Here is an 18,342-nt window from a genome sequence, read left to right on the forward strand (position 1 = left end):
GAAAATGTTGTTAATTTCGTCGAAAATTTTTGCTCTCCAAAGCATGCCGTCTCGTGCAGCTGTCAAACAAGCTGCAGATGTAAACAAACCGATGTGCCCCAACCGTTCGCACGGGCAGTGGCCCAACTTTACTACAGTTACATAAACACACACGCACACACAGTGCTGTTAGTGGTTGCAACCCTTAAACTAACCCCTCTTGGTAAACAAGTGAACAAAAAATGTCCCTCAACTCGGGCGCCCGTGGCTTTCGGCGTGCACCGTCCCTGTTCCGGAACACGTTCGAGCAGCTGAAAACCCGCTACGACAGCGTACAGGCCCGGCTGGATGCCATCACCTTTCCCGAGCGCTACAAAGGCACGATACTGGAGAAATGGGCCATGTACTGGAAGAATCTCGTGATCGACTACAAGGAGATGGTGATTGACACTGGCCGCACGATGCGGGATCGACCGGTGCGGAGCAGCGTCTACGTTTCCCTGCTCGCCGGCAGCCTGTACGCCGGTGCGCGCAATCCCAGCGAGACCGATTTTTACGACCAGTTCCGGCGGGCGTACAATCAGCTGTCGCTGGTACATCCGACCTGCCAGAACCCGATCGCCTCGCAGCACTTAACGTTCCTGGAGCGCTGCCACAACGAGGGCATCCTGCGGCGGCTGTCGCTCGGTGTGGTGTCCTTCCTGTGGCTGGATAATTACGACAAAGGGCTAGCCATCTACAAGGCCGTCTGTCCGTATCTGCAGCCACGGTACATGACCTTCCACGAGCGCATCATTGACGTGGGATTCAATGGGAAGTTTTGGGTGCTGGAGAGGAAAATGATCGATTACGATATTAATGAGGAAAATTTGTAAAAATCTAGAAATATAGACCAATGAAAAGCTAAGATTGTTGTACGATTAGTTCTTACAGGGTTTTTTCAGGAGTTCTCATAGCTGTGGGACACTTTATTGACTCTCGTGAAACTCCCATAATGTAATGGGAATTTGACTCATATAGCAGCCAATTGGTCTTGTTGGAAAATCTAATAGGAATTTCATAGAAGACAAAAAGGGTGCGATAGAGACCAATATCCATTATATGAAGTGCACTTCCCTTAAGTAAGAGTCAAGGAAGTGTCTCACAACTATTAGAATCCCTGGAACAGCCTGTATTCGGTTCAGTCTTACTCAGCACAAGCACAACCAGTCGGCTTTGTTGTATTCGATTCGAAAATACTAACATTTATTGTTTATGCATTTGTACAAAGCTTCAAGTAAGTTTCTTCATCGCGAGACTGCTGCCCGGTATGCAGAGTATACAAGTTGTAACGCAGCGCTCACACCCCTATCGGGTTCGATTTATACACTATTGTAAGGCCTTCGCTCTTTGTTTCCCTTCTAGCGAAGAACGCATTCCAGTATACTGCAGCTGCTGAAAAAGGGTCGTTCTGCTGAAAATCCCAAACACTACTAAAATGACGAAAACACGCCAAACCGGAAACACCTTCCCGAGGCGTTGTTCTCTGTCCGCGCAATAATGTCTACACACAGTTGAGGGTGGTGGAGTTCGACACAATATCGCACATGTCCTCATGGATCTACCACCTCCAACTGGGTGTTTCGAAATCCTACACAATTTGAATGTAATTTAGTATAGTGTCATGACTGTTAGCACCTAACAATCCTTACATCAATTTGAAAAAAACAAACACTTTCTCTACCTGATTTACGAGTGTGCATTGAACGGGGCCGACCGATACCGATCGGTACGTAATTGTTTCCCTAAAACATGTGCTAAAAACATACTCATGCTAAATCTATAGAATCTCTTAACATTGCCATACGTTAAGAATCGTGCCAACTAAAAAAATCGCAAGCGCAACACCACACCGGCCACACACGGATTGTTTGGTTCTACGATTTAAAATGTACATTATTTTCTGTTTCTTGTTTTAGTCACAGAGGCTTAAAACAAGCGCAACACACGAGCGAATTATGTGTATGTGTGTGTGATGCTTGTTGGAGACTTATGAATACGATGCTGGTTAAACGGGGTCATAAAATTCGATTCACATTCTATTGCTGCGGTTGCGGTTCCTCTCCCAACGCGTAAAATGTTCCATTTTTCACTTGTCAGCAGATGAGAGAATCTAAAACAAAACATAGACAAGAGAAGAAAAAAAATAAAGGTAAAAGAAAAACACGTAAAGAGTTTTACAAAATTAAACCGAACGAAATTTGTAAAGAAAAAAAATGTACTAAAAAGAAGTAAGCGTTACGGGAAAGAGAAACAGAAATGCTAAAGTAAAGAAGTTAACTAAAGTTTGCTCTAAAACACGATTACAAAGCAATTACAATCTTCCGAAAGAAGAAAACGCACATACACACACACGTATGGTTTACGTAGTAAAGAAACCAGTGTGCGGTTTGTGTGGTTCGCTCGACTCGACTTGATTTCAATGTCTACTCTAATTACAAATTAATACGTTTTACAGATAGAGTAGCAATTACAGAGGAGCAGCACCAAACCATACTTTCAACATTTTTTTACCCAAAAGAGAGGAATATCAACGCAGTAAAAGTAAAGGATAGTGGTGTGTAAGTATTAAGAATTCCAAGCTACCTTCGCGCTCCATGTAATAATTATGTGCCTGATTTCGGGGGTAACTCACAACACACACACAGGCAAAAGAAACGTCTGAAATCAAACTCGCCGGACCGCTTATCGTTCGACGATTGGCCGGCGTACGGTGGTCGGTGTACCTTCACCGCTACTAGAGGCAGCAGCGGCTTCACATGCCGCAACACCACCGGCGGCCATGCTGGTATCGATCCCACTATCGTTATTGCTACTACTATTATGATGCTCCGCCAAGTTCACCGCATTATCCGGCCGGCCGTTGGCTCCATTTGCCGCCGGTGGCACACGGCTGCGCGCTCTGTGAGCCTGCTGTGGTGGTCGCTGATCGAAGGAACGGCCGCCCTGAACCACATCTTGCACCACCTGCTGTTGCTGCTGCTGCTGCTGCTGCACCGTAATTACGCCATCCTCTTCACTTTCGTTCTCCATCATCAGATCATCATCGATGCCATCATCATCATCTGCGTCATCGTCTTCGTTTGCAGGTGAGTTTAGTAGCATGTCACCATCGAGCACGACCACGTTCGGCTGGATGGCAATGATTTCGCTACAGTTCGAGTTCTCATTCGCCAACAGCAGATGATTCTCGTTTGGTTCACGCTGTTCCTCATCGCTTGCCATCAACTCGTCATCGTACTGCTGCTGCTGCCTTTCGTCGTTGTTCGGAGCCGATTCCGGTGTGCTGGGAATTTGAATATCATCCTCATCGAAGCAGGCTGATTTTTCCTTCCCCGACGCGTCACCACCACCATCGTCGGCGTGGTCGCCATCGTCATTACCCTCTTCTTGCTGAACAGTCATCATGCTTGCTTCTTCGGACTCTTTCTCTAACTCTTCCTGCTCTGCACCGTTATCCTTTCTCGCCTCCTGCCCCTCCGCTGCTGGAGAAGGACACGACGCTGCTGCGAATGGAGATGGAGAACGAGGATGGGGAACATGATCGATCGTACCTGGGGCATCAGCTCCGGACACTAGGACCACGGTTGCCGCAGCTGGTATAGCGTCCGCAAACGAAGAAACGACCGTAGCGGCCGTCGTCGTCAGGGGAAAGAGCGGTGCCGTCGCATTGAGTCTGCTGCTAGCGGTGCTCGTTTTCGCAATGACCGGATTGGTAACGGTGATCGGTAGCTCGAGCGAGGTCGGCACGTGCGGATTGCTCGGCACATGCCCGATGACGGCTGCCAGTGTTTCGTCGAGATTCGAACCCGAGCCAGCGGTAATCGTGGATGTTAAAGCTTTACCGCTGCTGCAGCTGCTGCTGCTGCTAGTGGACGATGCTCCAGCGGCAGGAGTAGTGCTGCCGGAAGCCATTCGAGGAGCCACGGCAGCAGCCAATTTTCTATCCCCGATTCGGCTGGCCGATTCGATGCCGTTCTTGGTCGGCACCTCAACGGTCGACATGATCGGGGGTTTCGTTAGCACGGCGTTGGTTTCGACCGTGGTGTTAGGGTTCACCTGGATGATCTCCGTCGGTAGTAGTACCGGATGTTCTGCGGAATTAGGAGAAAGGAAGAACCAATTATTGGATGGAACTCAACAAGGGCCCAAAGTTAGCTTCAATACAACATACCTTGCAGCTCAATCAGGCCAGCATTCTCATGTGCGACGATAATTTGTGTCCCTTCCGGCGTAACCAGCGTGCTAACTGCTCCGGCTTGCTGTTGCTGCGCGTGTTGGCCTGCGGATAGTGCCGCTAACCACTCCTGTGCCGTTTCTGCACGGACACAACACGCCACAAACGAGGGCCGGGAGGTTTTGTTTTAAAAAGAAAATAACGAACAAAGAAATAAAACCAATATGCAACCACACCAAACAGAAAACCCGTGAGCGAAAAGCGCGCTTTGGTTGCTATACAACCGTTCAATAGATTAGCCACGAACAAACACAACCAAGAGGCGCAAACCACACACGCACACACACGCACACAAACACAGAATGGAGACCAATCAAGTATTGCAAACAGACAAACACACAGGACAGCTGAACAGCCTACTGGTGTGGTGTTTTAATTGTGTCAGGTGAGTAGTAGTTTATATATTGGGTTCTTCAAAGGGGAGCATCATGGAATGATCGGCGGCAGTTGCTTACATTTGTAAAGTGTCCTTCACATACGATCATTATTTCTGGTTAGCATACTGGAGACCTAATGTAAGGGGGGAGGAATAACTCTACTTAAATATATAACTATAAACCTCTGTATAATTGTAGTATAATTATCTGGTTTTACTTGAGTTTTTTTTTGTTTGCTTTATACCTATCCTTTTTACTTTTTGCTTACTACATTCTTGGCGTGAATATTTCAATACGTTTCTCCCCTAACATTTTAGCGTGTCGATGTTCGTCTATGACAAAACAGTATGGTGCTGAGCAAAGAGCAGACCAACCCGCTACATGTGCTACACTTCATGAGTTTCGTTTGTTTGTGTTGTTTTGGCGGAAGAAAAGACAAGACAGTATTCGCCTTTCCTAAATAGTTAACCGTAAATAATGCTACTACACATTGCACAAAGCATTACGCGATGAGATGAGTGGCGGCGCAAGCAAAAAGCTCTGGAAAGCATGCGCGCATCTTGTATGATTTCCCTTCACCACCGTGCTTCCTCTTATTAACTAAAGCTCATTACGTATTCGTAGGCAATGAACAAGCAAGGGCGAAGCAGCACAAAGTGCTTGCAGGAGATTATTATTTGCTACTAAAATGATTACAGCGTGTGTAAGAGTGTGCATCGAGAGCAAACATAAAATATTAATAGCATAAATCTGCCTTCCCATCTGCCGTTCTCTGCACAAGTGCGTTTATGTCCACGTCGTCCTGCATATGCTTCTTTTGCTTTGCCATCCGTACCATCATCGTCCGATAAACATCTAGCCGATAATAAATATTCTGTACCAACTACTACTACGGAGTAGTAGTAACAATAGTATTCTCGAAAGCATGAAAGTGCGTACCGATGCTGATTAAAACATAAGGGAAAACGGATGCCAAACGTGTGTAAGGCGTGGGTTCTATATATATTAAATCGTCGTATAGTTAGAAGAGGATTCACACCTATACGAAGAGTGTAGCAAGGTACAGCACGCACATCGAGCAGGTTAAAAATTGTTCAAATTCAAGCATATGTTAAAATATTAACTTATAAAGCCGGTTTTTACAGCAGCCCCGTCAACTTTTCTACGAGGAAACAGTATCCACAGTAGCAGAGGGTAGTAGCAGTAGTAGTATTGGGTACAGGTTGTAACAGTAGCAGCAGTGCAAATGATGATGCTGATAAGTAAGAAATGACGAAGGACACTAGAGCAGGAGCAGTTTTGCTACTGAACACCACACGTCTGAACTCCTGCTCTCGGTCAGCATGTGCCTCCAAGTGTAATTTGCACTTCGAAACAAAACCCTACAACAGCGTTTCCTGCTTCACGGTTCCACTAATGTACCACACTAACACTAGAGAGGTCTTACTAATTGCTCTTTTAAAATGTTTCCTCCTTTGATTCTTTGATCTTTTCTGCTTGCCGACTAACTAGCGCACTCGGTCTCGTGTCCCTGGAAATCCCTAGTTTTTTTTTCTTATTTTGTGATTAGTTTCTTTTTGTTTCTTCCGTTCTACTCATGCTTCTGGATTCACTCTCGCGCATTTATTCTTTCACAGTAGTGTGCCGTTTCGTGCAGTTCGGACTCGGGATTCAAACATAGTCGGGATCATCGACCGATACGGAACTGGTGAATAGGCTACCTACAGGAAAAAACAGAAACGTGAAAGTATGGATGGAAATTTTGCATCTCTGTGGTGTCAGGGGGTAAGGAAGAGCAGGAAGAGGGACCATAGAGTGGGAAGAAATCATCTTATCAAGTGGGGTGGGGGTGTAAATTCATACTAAGAGAGAGAACAAAGAGGAAATAAACAGAATACAGCAAAAATACACGAGGCAGAACAACCAACCTTCTCAAACACAACACAATTTCCTTCTCCCTTCGTTATGTGTGTGTGTGTGTGTGTTGGTATTGTTTGTGTGTTTGAGAGGGTTGACCGGGAAGAAGAAAAGGATGAAACCGGTAAAGTATCACGTAAAGATGATTTCTTAATGTCGGAAACAACTAAACGTAATTGCATTTGCTTGCAACAGAAACGAAACTAAAGTACGTGACCCACATCCGGGCGAGGAACTGAATGCGTCAGCGTGACCAACAGATGGACGATATCTCTATAACACTAGACCGAACTAATAAAGAGCATTCTGGCCACAGACTATGAATATGAGGGAAGGTAAAGAACAACTACTGCTACTGCTACGTGCGTAACTGGACCGGTTCGCTGGCTGGTTCGGTCCGATGACTATGACTACTACATGTTCCTATATACCATAGGGTGTTTAACGGCATAACGAAAGTACAAAATATTGAGACACATATGAAGGATGAAGAATCGAATCGAACGTGAGTTGATGATTATGTGACTTGAAGCGTATTACAAAATTGAACCCTAGCTTTGTCAAAGCACAAGTTACCATTATTACTGTTTTTTTCACCGTTTAAAATATTTGTCACTATTGTTATAGTAAACTGAAATGTCTAAACATCACATCCCTTAGGGATACTGGTTCCTACCTACCTGTGAATTGTTGCACATTATGATTACATGTTCAAATTGCACCTTAACAAACCGTATTCCTTACTAAAAATTCCCTTAAGTATCTGCCTATTTTTACATCGTTTTACAGTAAGTATTGTAAATACATGTCTCAGTGGAAAAGATAAACAGGATCTAAATGTACTTCGAGGACGATCCAATTCCTACCCATCTAACTGGTTGGTTGATACCATCTATCTCTTGTACATTTCAATGAGTTTTTTTACAATTACTTATGCAACTTTAACATACCACGGCCCGTGAAAATGACTACCATTACCCTTATGTAAATGCGTGTGTCTGTCAATGGTCTTTGAATGGTCGTTTGAATTTGTAGAGAGTAATGAAAAAGCCTCCGACTGAATAATAGTGAACATTGTGTAAAAAAAAAACAAACACACATATTGAATAAAAGTGAAACTAATAAATAAAACTCCACCACAAATTTCTACACTAGCAGGCAAGCGATTTATGTAGCGAAAATGATAGTACGCATGTGTTGCAAAACATACACATATACTGAATGCAAGCAAAGGCACACGAAGCGATAACTGGCATTATGAGAGAAGGATTCCGAAAACATTAATCCAGCTCCACCGGAGTTGGGAGATTTTGAGCGGGAAACGGGGATTTGCGAAGAAAATAGCAAGCATTCCTTTACGCACCTTGCAGTATGATCTCTTGGCCGTCCGCAGTTATCAGGTGCGGCGTATCGCCACTGGCCGCCAGCGCCATCAAGCTCTGCGGATCGAGTATGATATGCTGCCCGTCCTGTGTGTTGAACACGAAGCCTTCCTGCGCACCGTCGCTTCCCACGGCACCGGTTGCGTTGGCGATGGCAGTAGTGCCACCTTCGCCGGTTCCATCACCCCCCATCTCTGCTCCATTGCTACCGCCCACGGTAGGGATGATCACTTCCGCCTGGTTGATAATCTCTTCCGTCAATGTTCCCGCCGCCTGTTGCTGCTGCTGCTGCTGGCCTTGATGCTGCTGCTGCTGGGTGGGATGTTGCTGGTGCTGCTCGGGCAGCGCTACCAGCTGATTCGAAGCGTCCAGGTAGAGCAGCTCGTTGTTCACTGGCACGAGACTCTCGTCGCGCACCGAGCACAGGTAAAACAGGTGCGGTGGCCCACCAAAGTTCTCGGCAGGTACGGCGATCAGCTGAGATGATTCTTGCTCCCCAGTTGCTGTGGTCCCGCTGCCACTGCCACCGGTACTGCTGCTGCTGGCCTCCGTCACGGATCCTCCACCAACGACGGCTAGTTCACTCGAGCCGAGGATTACTTCCGCTGCACCAGCTCCGCTACTGGACGGTGAACCCTCCAACAGAATAGCCGCACCGCCGGCGGGGGCGACATGCGTCGACGCAGGAAGCTCTCCCGCCTCCCCCGAGGAAACCTTTTGCTGCTCGAGCATCTCTTCGTCCTCCTCCATGTCCACCGCGCTTGGATCCGTCGATGCGGTGCGTCCAACCGTGGTGGATGATTCCTGCACGGACGAATCGGCAGCTGCCGCAATCACCACATTGCTACCGGAGGAAGCAACCTCGGGCAGTGATGTCGGCCGGGCGCTACTACTGTTGCTATCGGGTGCCACAGCGTGATCCGCACCACCACCACCCGTCGTCGTGATGATCTTTGTGGAAATTGGGACGGGCTTCTTCCTCGAAACGTGTTGTTGCTGCTGTTGTTGCTGTTGCTGCTGCTGCTGCTGTTGTTGCAGCTGCTGTTGCTTTCCGTACAACTGCCGCATCCCACTCTTGGTCAGCATTTTGCCCTTGCCTTGCCGCTCCTCGATGTAACCGAGGCGGCTAAATTCTTTCAGCTTTTGCGGCGTAAGTCTGAGCACGCGGTGACTTTTCTTGCCGGTGATCGTTTCGCTGCCAGAGGAAGAAGACACCGAGGACGAAGCACCGTCGCCGGACACGCGACGGTCGTGCGCTTTCGAACCGACGGAGCCCTCGGCGCTGCCCGCCTTGGACGAAGCCGTAGAAGTGGATGCAGCGTGCGGTAGCGGCTTCTTCGTTATAATGATCTTTGGTGGTACTAACTGCGGGGCGGCTGCCGACGAAGCGGACGATGGTGGAGAGGACACGCTTGGCGCTGGCGTGGAGCTGGCGACACGGCAGCTGGAAGAAAGTGTTATTGCGCTCGTCACCGTTACCGACGATTTAGTGGAGCTGGGGAATTTCGACGCGACGGTTACGCTCGCTGTCGATGTGGTTAGTACGGTACCCTTGCTCGTTATCACAATTTGCTCGGTGGAAGCTTTGCCTCCCTTTACCATCGCCACCGTCGTTTGCCGTTTATCTTTTGAGGAGGCCGCTACCAGCGGCGGCTTGGCGGCCCCACCTCCAGCACCGTTGACACTCTTCATGACCGTAATGGCGCCAGCGGGAGCGGGAATGGAGGATGTGCCATCTACCAACAGCTCACCTTCATCCATTACGATTGGCATACTGTTGATGTCAAGCTTTTCAACTTCCGCCGACACTGGGGAAGATTCTTTCGATGCCATCTCCTCGCCATCGGTCAACACTTCGTTACGCTTCTTCTTCTCTGGAATGGATGGAGGGTCTTCCTCGGGCGGCAAAACCACCTTGACGGTGGTAATTTCTTTTTCGATTCCACTTGTCGTCATTGGTGGTTCCACAACAGCCGCCACTTTCTTCGACTGCGGTAGGTTCGTCGCTTCTGAAGTGGTCAGCATCATCGATTGAAGATGTCGCTTCCGAGGGTTAATGCTTTTCGAAGTGCTACTATTGTTGCTGCTGCTGCTGCTAGTGTTGTTTGGTGTCGGTTGCCCGGCACACTCTACCGAGACTGATACCGCTTGAGTGCTGGAGCTAGCAGTCGTATCTGCTTCTTTTGCTGGTTCTACAGCCACAACCTTTGCTTTTGATGCAACATCTTCGTCCACGGCGGAACTGGAACTGCTGCTGCTCACGGGTAGCGGCGCTGTTACCACGACCGGTAGATTTATCAACGCTTCCGCTACCTGCAGATCTGTCGGTGTAGCTTTCGATGTCAGAAGCGTGGTGGCGGCTGCATCTTGCTGTGTATCTGCGCTTTCCTCGTGATTTGTTTTCAAATGTTTGGCCAGCGCACCATCGGTAGCTTCTTCCTTTTCAACAGCAGATAAATCATTCGAATTATCGGTAGCTTCTGCCGTATCCATTGCTACACTCGTTTCTATTTCGCTAGAAACGACTCGTTTTGTTACTTTTGCAACTTCAGCGCTACTTTTGTCGCTATCGTCCGTGTTGGCGGGTGTGGCCTCATCCAATTCTGGCCCTTCCTTACGAACCCTTTTTGCTTTGCGCGACACTGACGAGGGTTCGCGAGCCTCCGATACTGACTGTGTGGATACAGATTTCTCGCCCGTCGACTTTTCATGCACATCCGTCACGGCTTTACTATACTTGCCGCGACGGCGTGTTGCTGCAGGCACGGTCGGCTGATCACCGTTACCGCTGCTATCAGGAAGTAGTACTTCGTCCGATTTCCGTTTTTTCTTGGCAGATTGGTGCTGCTGCTTCTGCTGCAGCTCCTTGTCCTCGGGTAGAACTTCGTCTGTCATCGCAGACGATGTAACGGATGGGTTCTGGTCATCTTCCCGATTCTTGGATTCGTCCTTACCCTTTACGGTTTCGGTTTCCTCTTCAGAAGCTTCTTGTTGCTGTGGCGTCTGTTCCATTTCAGTTTTTTCTTTCGCCACATCACCAGCAGAAGAACTCGAATCACCATTATTGTTCGCCGCCTCTGCTGGAACGGATCCCTCCGAAGGAACTACCTCTTCGCCGACGCGAGCGTCGTCGCGTTTTGGTGACGAAGACGAAGAAGCGGTGACCGTCTTGTTACGAGTCTTGAAGATTCGCTTGCCACGTTCCTTCGGCGGAAGGGTACGATTACAGTCGATCTTATCGGACACGGCCGTCATTACGTCGCTTAAATCTTCCGGCAGTTTCGGTACATTCGTTTCACCCAGCAGCGAATCAATTTCCTGGCTCAACTGTGCATCCCGATCAACTTCCGACGGTTCCGGCTCTACGTTAGTGGGTTTTTCTCGGGCCGCCACCGCTTGATCTCGTTTGCGATCAAATCGTGCCGTCATTAGGGATGTTTGTGACGCTGGTGATACCTTTTCCTGCTGGTGAACGTCTTCGTCGTCATTGAAATCAAAACAGGAGGTCTCCTGCTGCTGGACGTCCGTTTTCTTTGCCGAATCGTCAATATGAGATTTCCGTTCCTCCTGCGCAGCGTTTGTGTCCGTACTGACCGAGGGCGTAGTGTGGTCTGCCGGCACGGGCGCACTTGCAGCCGTGATTTCATCGCCACTTAACGACTTGCTGGAACCACGGGTAGCACGGTTCAGTATGAGCTGTTTCGCACTAATCGGACGTTCGGCTGCCGGTGCTGTCGGAGGTACGATACTTTGAGATGGCCCGGCACAGGATTCGTTCGAACCTGTCGTTGAGGAGCTACTAGCCGTGCTTCCTTCGCGCGATGGTACAGCGTACTTTTCCTGCACCATGGACACATCGTCGTTGGTCACTTCGATGAATTCGCGCTTTTGCTTTTTCGGGATGTTCCGGTACTTGATCGTGGCGTGCGGTGAAACGATGGGCGCAGCACTAGATGCTGATGATGTTGACACAACGGCCGCTGTAACACTGCCAGCAGTCGCCGCAGTCACAGGTGGGGCCGTAGCAGCTACAACTGTACTGCTTTCCGGAGGACTCTCTGGATCTTTTTCCGTTTCTTTCACTGCAACACTCTCCGCATCCTTCTTGGCCATTGCAACGGTTTCATTTTTGGCTTCCGGCTTGGCCGTCTTCTTCGACGCAAGTGACTGTTGTTTTGTTTCTTGCTTTGTGTCTTTCTGCTGTTTTCTGGTACTCGCTTTTGTGGTTCGAACCGGCGAAACATCTTTTGGGGGAGTATCTTTTCGACTCTCCTTGGTGGGATTTTTTTCCTCTTCATTTTCAACTCCTCCCGCCAACTTATCACCTTCATCGTCCTCTTGCTCGTCTTCGCTCCAGTCGGCTAGCAGTTCGTTCTTGAGCTTAACGTCCGTTTTATTCTTAACGGCATGCTGGGTTGGTGATTCTTCGTGACTAACCGAGCCGCTGCCCTTTTCTCTGTTCTGTCGATGATTTTCTTCCTTCTCATCTTCCACTGTAACGTCGACGTTGGCCGAAGCTCGAGTGTCCTCGTGTTCGCTTACTTTGGCAGAGGCCTGTTTACCCTCGTCCAGAACCGACGACGATTGGTCGGGTTTATTTTGCCGACCTTTCTTCTGCTTGGGAGCCTGAACGGTCGGTGTTGTTTTGCGACCTCCACGCGTTCGTTTCTCACTGGATGGCGGCTCGCTCTTAACCGCAGCTGGTACGTCGACATTACGGATCGGCGTCTCAAGTGGTTTTGCTTTGTCTGCGACTGGTAACGATCGCCGAGCACGATCGGGCTTGATGTCCGGCTCGGGGTCGACCTCTTCGGCAGATTCATCCATCTTCTCGGACGAAGCTTTACGAGCAGGTGCTGCCGTGCGAAGAAAATGTGATCAATTTAGTGAATTAAGCACATTACTTGCTTTCCAACTTACCTGTTGGAGTTGAGGTATTTGCCGAAGATACGGCACCAACACTGGCACCTGCACCACCGCCACCACCACTACCTATAGCATAGGTTGCTCGGCAATGTTTTATGTGCAGCATGATCAAATTCTGCCTGTTGGCACTGTAATTGTTACACTTGTAACAATGATACACCTGGCTGGGAGATGACTGTACCGAATGCGCTCCTATCGCGGGGCTCGTTTTGTCTGTCGGAAGAGACACACCGGCCTCGCCATCGGATGGAGTGCTGGAAGGTTGCGCTAAAATACGAACTTCGTGAATCGTTTTGCGTCCCGACCCGAACGAGAACGGTGGTGTGTTCAGTTTGGCTGGCGTATTAGGTTTTTCTGCAAACACAAAAGGAAGAATTGTTTTGATTGGAACAGGTTAACCTATTTAAGGTCAAGAATTTCATACGTGTACCTTTCAGCCCTTTTCCTTTACCAGCAGGAGAGCGTCCATCCTGGAATGCTCCCGAATGGCGTTCTTTCTTCTGTGGTAAATAGTCAGTTGAATTAACAATATCCGGATCGCCCCCCGTCGCACGTTCGGCGTGCATTACATCGGCTGGGAACTTTTCCATGTGCTTCATCTTAGCACGATATTGTTCTGCAATAAAAAGGGAAACAGTTGAATAACGATACGCAAACCGCAGTGGCAGAAGGATCGGTAACACCAACCTAAACCTTTGCGAAGAAATTCATGCTTGCGCGGACAGTTATATTTGAAGATAAAGTTTGGATTTTTTACGTATTCGCTGCAACATAAAATAAAAGCCAATTGCATTATCCCGCCTCTTCCAATACGCAGCTACCAACAGTGAAAAGTAACACTCACTAGGAATCTTCCTGGAAGAATTTGACGACCGCCAGCGGCTTTTTCCGGAGCGAGGATAGGAACTCTTCGGTCAGGCGCGAACTGCCCATCACCTCACCCGGCCACCAGCTGTTGCTCACCTTCACCCACACGATGTCACCATCGCTCAGTTCCTCCTCCATCCCGGAACCCTTGCTTGCTCGCCTACTTTTACTTTTACGGAATGCTCTCCGGCCTTTACGGTAATCCTACTCTCCAGAGCAAACAACAACCAACTCTATTCCGGGCGCATCCAACGTAGCCTCCTAAGTTGATGAGTCTTATCCGTCAAATGCTACTGCAAAGAAAAGAATGAACAAAGCAGTCGGTCAGCAATCATTCGTCGTCTTCGTTATCGTTAGGTGCCAGCATTAATGAATATCGGTACGAATTCTTTAACGATGTTGCACCCTTATGCTGTTAGAGCATTGCTGAGGTTTATCTATTTTGCGCAACTGTTTCGCTAATTGCAAAACATTTTTCACTTGCAGCCGCAACCGGAACTGGAGTAGGAGAAAGACGGCCCCTGGCACATAGCGCTTGGTACATTAATTTTTCCTTCTGCTGCACACCACAAGCCGTACTTTTGCTACTTTGCGACAGCCCAGCAAACCGCTCAAAATTGGCTTTTTGCACGATCTTTTGTCGCCATCCGCTCACTGCCCGCCGACGTCTTGCGTAGCCTTGCGGTTGTTCTTCGTTGTCGGTTTTGTTGGGCTTGCTGAAAGGGACGCGGTTGTTCGTGCCAGAGGTGACTCGCAGTTCCGCGAACGGTGAGCCGTGCGATGATCCTGTTCGTTGATTTTCCTGCTCCCGCACTCAATCGTTCCAATTTTATGCAACCATTTTTCACCGACGTACCTTTTTCTCGCTTGGCCTTTTGCACCGTGCAATGTTGTTGATTAAACGCAGGAGCTAAATTTTCTTCCTCCGATTGCTACCATTTCGACGGCAGCCGTCTTTGCCCGTACAACATGGCGAGGGGTTTTGACGTTCGAACATCGCTGCTTCTCGCTCATTTTCTCTACCCGTCCTTTACTCACCTACAGTGCTCGTTTCGAAGTTAGCATTTGTGTCCCCCTCCCTGGCTTCCTATCAGGCCGCTGCCAGACACACCGATAATCACCGTGATGAAAATATTGACAGATGAAATGTAACGCATTGTAACGCTCTTTTTTTCGGTTAACCAATGTCGGTCCACCCGTTGGGGGGCGAAATCCTAACGAAATTGCTGTTAGTATACTTCTGCAGTGCCAAACATCCATTTAACACGAATTAAGATTATGTATTCCTGTTATTCTCATCAAAATTTAAGGAAAACAAAGCTCACTGTCATTGTGTGGAATAATAAGCGTTATGTTTCGATTATCAAAAAATTTCGTCTCTGTGGTTTTTTGGTGTATCTGGCCACACTGTGTACCGGTCCGAACCGGTTCGCCGAGCTCTGCCCGCAAAGTGCGCGTGCGGTACGAAATGTTTACAAAACAATGCGTTGCCGAGACGGGCTTGCCAGGGTAAAGGTCCTTCTTTCGCAAAGTACACGGCGTTGGTTAGAATTAATTAATTAAACATGTCCTGCAATTACGCTGAAGGGCTGTCAAAATATGAAAACAAGGGTGTGCTTGGAGTGGCAGAGGTGAGGCTACCCCCGCTTCAGGCGATGCAATCGGAGAGCGAATCATCTTTTAACGCAAAACTTCCCACAGATCTTTGATACTCCCGAACTGGTGGAGGAAAAATGCGAGCAGCTGGTGAAAATGATGCTTGCCTCGAGCCATACCGTCGTGCACACGGGTGCTGGGATTAGCACGAGCGCGGGCATACCGGATTTCCGCGGCCCCAACGGTGTCTGGACGCTGGAGGAGAAAGGGGAAAAACCCGCTGTTAATATTTCGTTCGATGATGCCGTGCCTACCCGCACGCACATGGCTCTGAAGTCGCTCGTAGCCAGTGGTCACGTGCAGTACATCGTCAGCCAGAATATCGACGGTTTGCATCTGCGGTCAGGGCTTGCGAGGCAACACCTGTCCGAACTGCACGGCAATATGTTTTTGGAGGTGTGCACCAAATGTCGTCGTCAGTACGTACGAAGCAGTCCAGCGCCAACAGTGGGCAAAAAGGAGACTGGAAACATTTGTCCCGGCACGAGTGCGGAGCGCGCCTGTCGTCGAGGCAAGCTTATCGATAACATCCTAGACTGGGAGCATGATCTACCTGAAAATGATCTCCAACTGGCATTTATGCATTCCGCGATGGCAGATCTTAACATCTGCCTTGGGACGACATTACAAATCGTGCCGAGCGGTGATCTACCGCTGAAAAATCTCAAACACGGAGGACGACTCGTCATCTGCAATCTGCAGCCGACCAAGCATGTAAGTTGTGCGCTTGTGCATTCACAACGTATCTTTTGCTATATTTCTTCCTCAACTCGTTGCAGGACAAAAAGGCAGATTTGAAAATTTCAACCTACGTTGATGCGGTGCTTGAACGAGTGGCCAAACGATTAGGTGTAGAAATACCTGAGTATCAGAGGGAAGAAGATCCAACCAAACGCGATACGTACAGTGTGCAGTGGAACATCGATGGAAAAATGGTGAAAACATTAGAAAAACGATACGATAGTACGATAAAAGAGAAAAACCAACTAAAGAAGCGATGTTCCACAGCCAGCATCGATCAGGACCGCGAGGAGTTAAAAAGAAACAACAAGAAACTAAAACAAGAACAACCTAGCAATGCAACAAATGAAGGAGATTTAAATAGTTGAGCGTGGAACGAATAAAGCTTTGTACTCTTGCTACAGATCAAGGACGATGAAATGCTTTTTATGAATACTAACCGCGTTCTTTGTGAGTTAATTAATTAAGTGTATTTTTTCTTTGTGAGTTGACCAATAATGATAAAACCAAATTTTCGTACATTTAACGAGACCAGTGAAATTATTATTTTGTGGTTTAATAACTTTTTGCTGTAATTTTCCATTTCTTAATTTATGTAAAAAATAAAAAGAAACTCAAACAAATCGACGTTTGACGGAATTTGCTTGAAAAAATAACGCGTACCACCTATTTAACGCCACAGGTTTGACAGTTGAAAAAGCGGAAGCTAACCTGTCAAAACGTTGGATGTCTCTCTTTCCGGCATCTTGCAAGGTAAGTGACGGGAGCGCATTGGAATTGTTGTCGGTAAAAATCGCTGAATTTATCGGATTTCTAAGTGTAAATCAATGATTCACGGCTGGAAATCGACCGGAAAAGTGTTCGCTGCAATGCGGTGATGTAGTGCTGGAAAGAATTTGCCCAAATATCGGGGAAATTATACCGCTGAGTGCTGGTGCTACGTTGAACATCAACATCAACTATTGGTGGCGAGTGGTGGGACGAGAAGAACGGTGTGGTGCCGCTGTTGATGTTCAGTTAGCGTTTCGGCTCACGTTTTTACAAGCATTACCGGGGCGAGCACTTTTCCCGGCCGATTTCTGCGTTTGCGAGAGTTGTACAAGGGAAAACTAACCGTGTTGTATTGTGCCCTTCCTTCCACAGACTTCGGATTCAAGATGGGACGTTACGCTAAGGAACCCGACAATGCTTCTAAATCCTGTAAATCGCGCGGTTCGAACCTTCGGGTGCATTTCAAGGTACGTTGTGCCACGGGATGGCAAGTGGTGTTGGAAGTGCAATGTGTGCTAAGATCGATTCCTTCTTCCTCACCCACAGAACACTCGCGAAACGGCACTAGCCATCAAGCGTATGCCGCTCCGTCGTGCTCAGCGTTTCCTGAAGAACGTGATCGAAAAGAAGGAGTGCGTACCGTTCCGCCGCTTCAATGGCGGTGTGGGCCGTTGCGCTCAGGCCAAGCACTGGGGCACGTCGGTCGGTCGCTGGCCGAAGAAGTCTGCCGAGTTTCTGCTGCAGCTGCTGAAAAACGCTGAAGCGAACGCCGACTACAAGGGTCTGGATGTGGATCGGTTAGTGATCAACCACATTCAGGTGAACCGCGCGCCCTGCCTGCGTCGCCGCACGTACCGTGCGCACGGTCGCATCAATCCGTACATGTCGTCGCCGTGCCACATCGAGCTGTCGCTGACGGAGAAGGAGGACGTTGTGACCAAGGCCACCGACGAGTCGGAGCAGGCGAAGAAGAAGCTGTCCAAGAAGAAGCTGCAGCGGCAAAAGGAGAAGATGATGCGCAACGAGTAAGGGTGCGTGATCGTATGCTTACGCTGTGCAAAATTGTTCTTTAAGGAGGCGAATAAAACGGTCAACAAAAACACCCAAAAGTGCAGAGGAAAGCAAAAGTGTGGTGAGAAAAAAAAAACAAACTAATGTGTGTAGTGTTGTTTTTTAGTCCTTTGCGGAGAGTTGGAAAGAGTGCACCTGGAGGGAGGAATATATTCGATTATTGAGAAAACGAGTAATTCATCGTCTTTCCGATACAAACGGGCAATCTAGGACAAAAACGTGTAAGGATTGAGTGTTTGATAACGAAGAATGAATAGCCTCTTCAACTGTCCTTTATCTAGAGCGTTAGAAACGCATTAGAAACTTCAAACTCTCAGTGTTGGTGCGAGTAGAGAAGTAACTTTCGGATCACTCTAGAGTGTATTTGAGCAAGGGATAC

At 48.2% G+C, this 18,342-nt stretch overlaps 4 protein-coding genes across 8 annotated transcripts in view; 3 read left to right on the plus strand and 1 right to left on the minus strand.

The window, feature by feature from the left end:
• LOC120950462 (60S ribosomal protein L17) overlaps positions 1-18,043 on the plus strand; it is a 195,683-nt gene extending 177,640 nt beyond the window's left edge. Inside the window, exons 1-3 of one of the 2 annotated variants that reach the window (XM_040368492.2) lie at positions 16,808-16,874; positions 17,265-17,359; positions 17,439-18,043. In XM_040368492.2, coding sequence (XP_040224426.1) covers positions 17,279-17,359; positions 17,439-17,921 — 564 coding nt within the window. In that variant the 5' untranslated portion in view covers positions 16,808-16,874; positions 17,265-17,278 and the 3' untranslated portion in view covers positions 17,922-18,043. Of the gene's footprint in view, positions 1-16,807; positions 16,875-17,264; positions 17,360-17,438 lie in introns of those variants that run through there. The other variant, XM_049607177.1, reaches the window with a different exon arrangement.
• LOC120961586 (mitochondrial import inner membrane translocase subunit Tim29) lies at positions 43-886 on the plus strand. Its single transcript, XM_040385389.2, has one exon. The coding sequence runs from the start codon at positions 222-224 to the stop codon at positions 852-854; it is 633 nt and encodes a 210-aa protein (XP_040241323.2). The 5' UTR covers positions 43-221; the 3' UTR covers positions 855-886.
• On the minus strand, positions 1,215-14,717 carry LOC120961583 (mucin-22). 4 transcript variants are annotated; one of them, XR_005752702.2, is made up of 9 exons: positions 14,581-14,708; positions 13,702-14,017; positions 13,545-13,621; positions 13,288-13,473; positions 12,852-13,211; positions 7,913-12,787; positions 4,193-4,336; positions 2,605-4,112; positions 1,215-2,131 (listed from the first exon to the last, which is right to left on the minus strand). XR_005752702.2 is itself a non-coding variant. In XM_040385386.2 (9 exons), exons 2-9 carry the CDS (start codon positions 13,860-13,862, stop codon positions 2,115-2,117), a joined length of 6,360 nt encoding a protein of 2,119 aa, XP_040241320.2. In that variant the 5' UTR covers positions 13,863-14,017; positions 14,581-14,708; the 3' UTR covers positions 1,217-2,114. The 4 variants fall into 4 exon arrangements, 2 of the variants coding, with proteins under 2 accessions (XP_040241320.2, XP_040241318.2); XR_005752703.2 differs by having other exon boundaries at positions 13,702-14,014; positions 14,581-14,682; XM_040385386.2 differs by having other exon boundaries at positions 1,217-2,131; positions 3,573-4,112.
• LOC120961585 (NAD-dependent protein deacetylase Sirt6) lies at positions 15,159-16,554 on the plus strand. Its single transcript, XM_040385388.2, has 3 exons — positions 15,159-15,355; positions 15,426-16,094; positions 16,160-16,554. Exons 1-3 carry the CDS (start codon positions 15,290-15,292, stop codon positions 16,487-16,489), a joined length of 1,065 nt encoding a protein of 354 aa, XP_040241322.2. The 5' UTR covers positions 15,159-15,289; the 3' UTR covers positions 16,490-16,554.
• Positions 18,044-18,342: the final 299 nt, after the last annotated feature.

Source organism: Anopheles coluzzii, chromosome 2 (assembly GCF_943734685.1).
Source record: "Anopheles coluzzii chromosome 2, AcolN3, whole genome shotgun sequence".
NCBI classification, from domain to species: domain Eukaryota; kingdom Metazoa; phylum Arthropoda; class Insecta; order Diptera; family Culicidae; genus Anopheles; species Anopheles coluzzii.

Bases quoted from the DNA above. Each gene is read 5' to 3' on its own strand.
- LOC120961586 (XM_040385389.2), top strand. From the start codon at position 222: ATGTCCCTCAACTCGGGCGCCCGTGGCTTTCGGCGTGCACCGTCCCTG.
- LOC120961583 (XM_040385384.2), bottom strand. From the start codon at position 13,862: ATGGAGGAGGAACTGAGCGATGGTGACATCGTGTGGGTGAAGGTGAGC. The intron at 12,788-12,851 runs GTAAGTTGGAAA...TTCGCACGGCAG, and splicing joins AAATACCTCAACTCCAACAG to CACCTGCTCGTAAAGCTTCG. The intron at 4,113-4,192 runs GTATGTTGTATT...CTAATTCCGCAG, and splicing joins TGGCCTGATTGAGCTGCAAG to AACATCCGGTACTACTACCG.
- LOC120961585 (XM_040385388.2), top strand. From the start codon at position 15,290: ATGTCCTGCAATTACGCTGAAGGGCTGTCAAAATATGAAAACAAGGGT. The intron at 15,356-15,425 runs GTGAGGCTACCC...AACTTCCCACAG, and splicing joins GTGTGCTTGGAGTGGCAGAG to ATCTTTGATACTCCCGAACT. The intron at 16,095-16,159 runs GTAAGTTGTGCG...AACTCGTTGCAG, and splicing joins ATCTGCAGCCGACCAAGCAT to GACAAAAAGGCAGATTTGAA.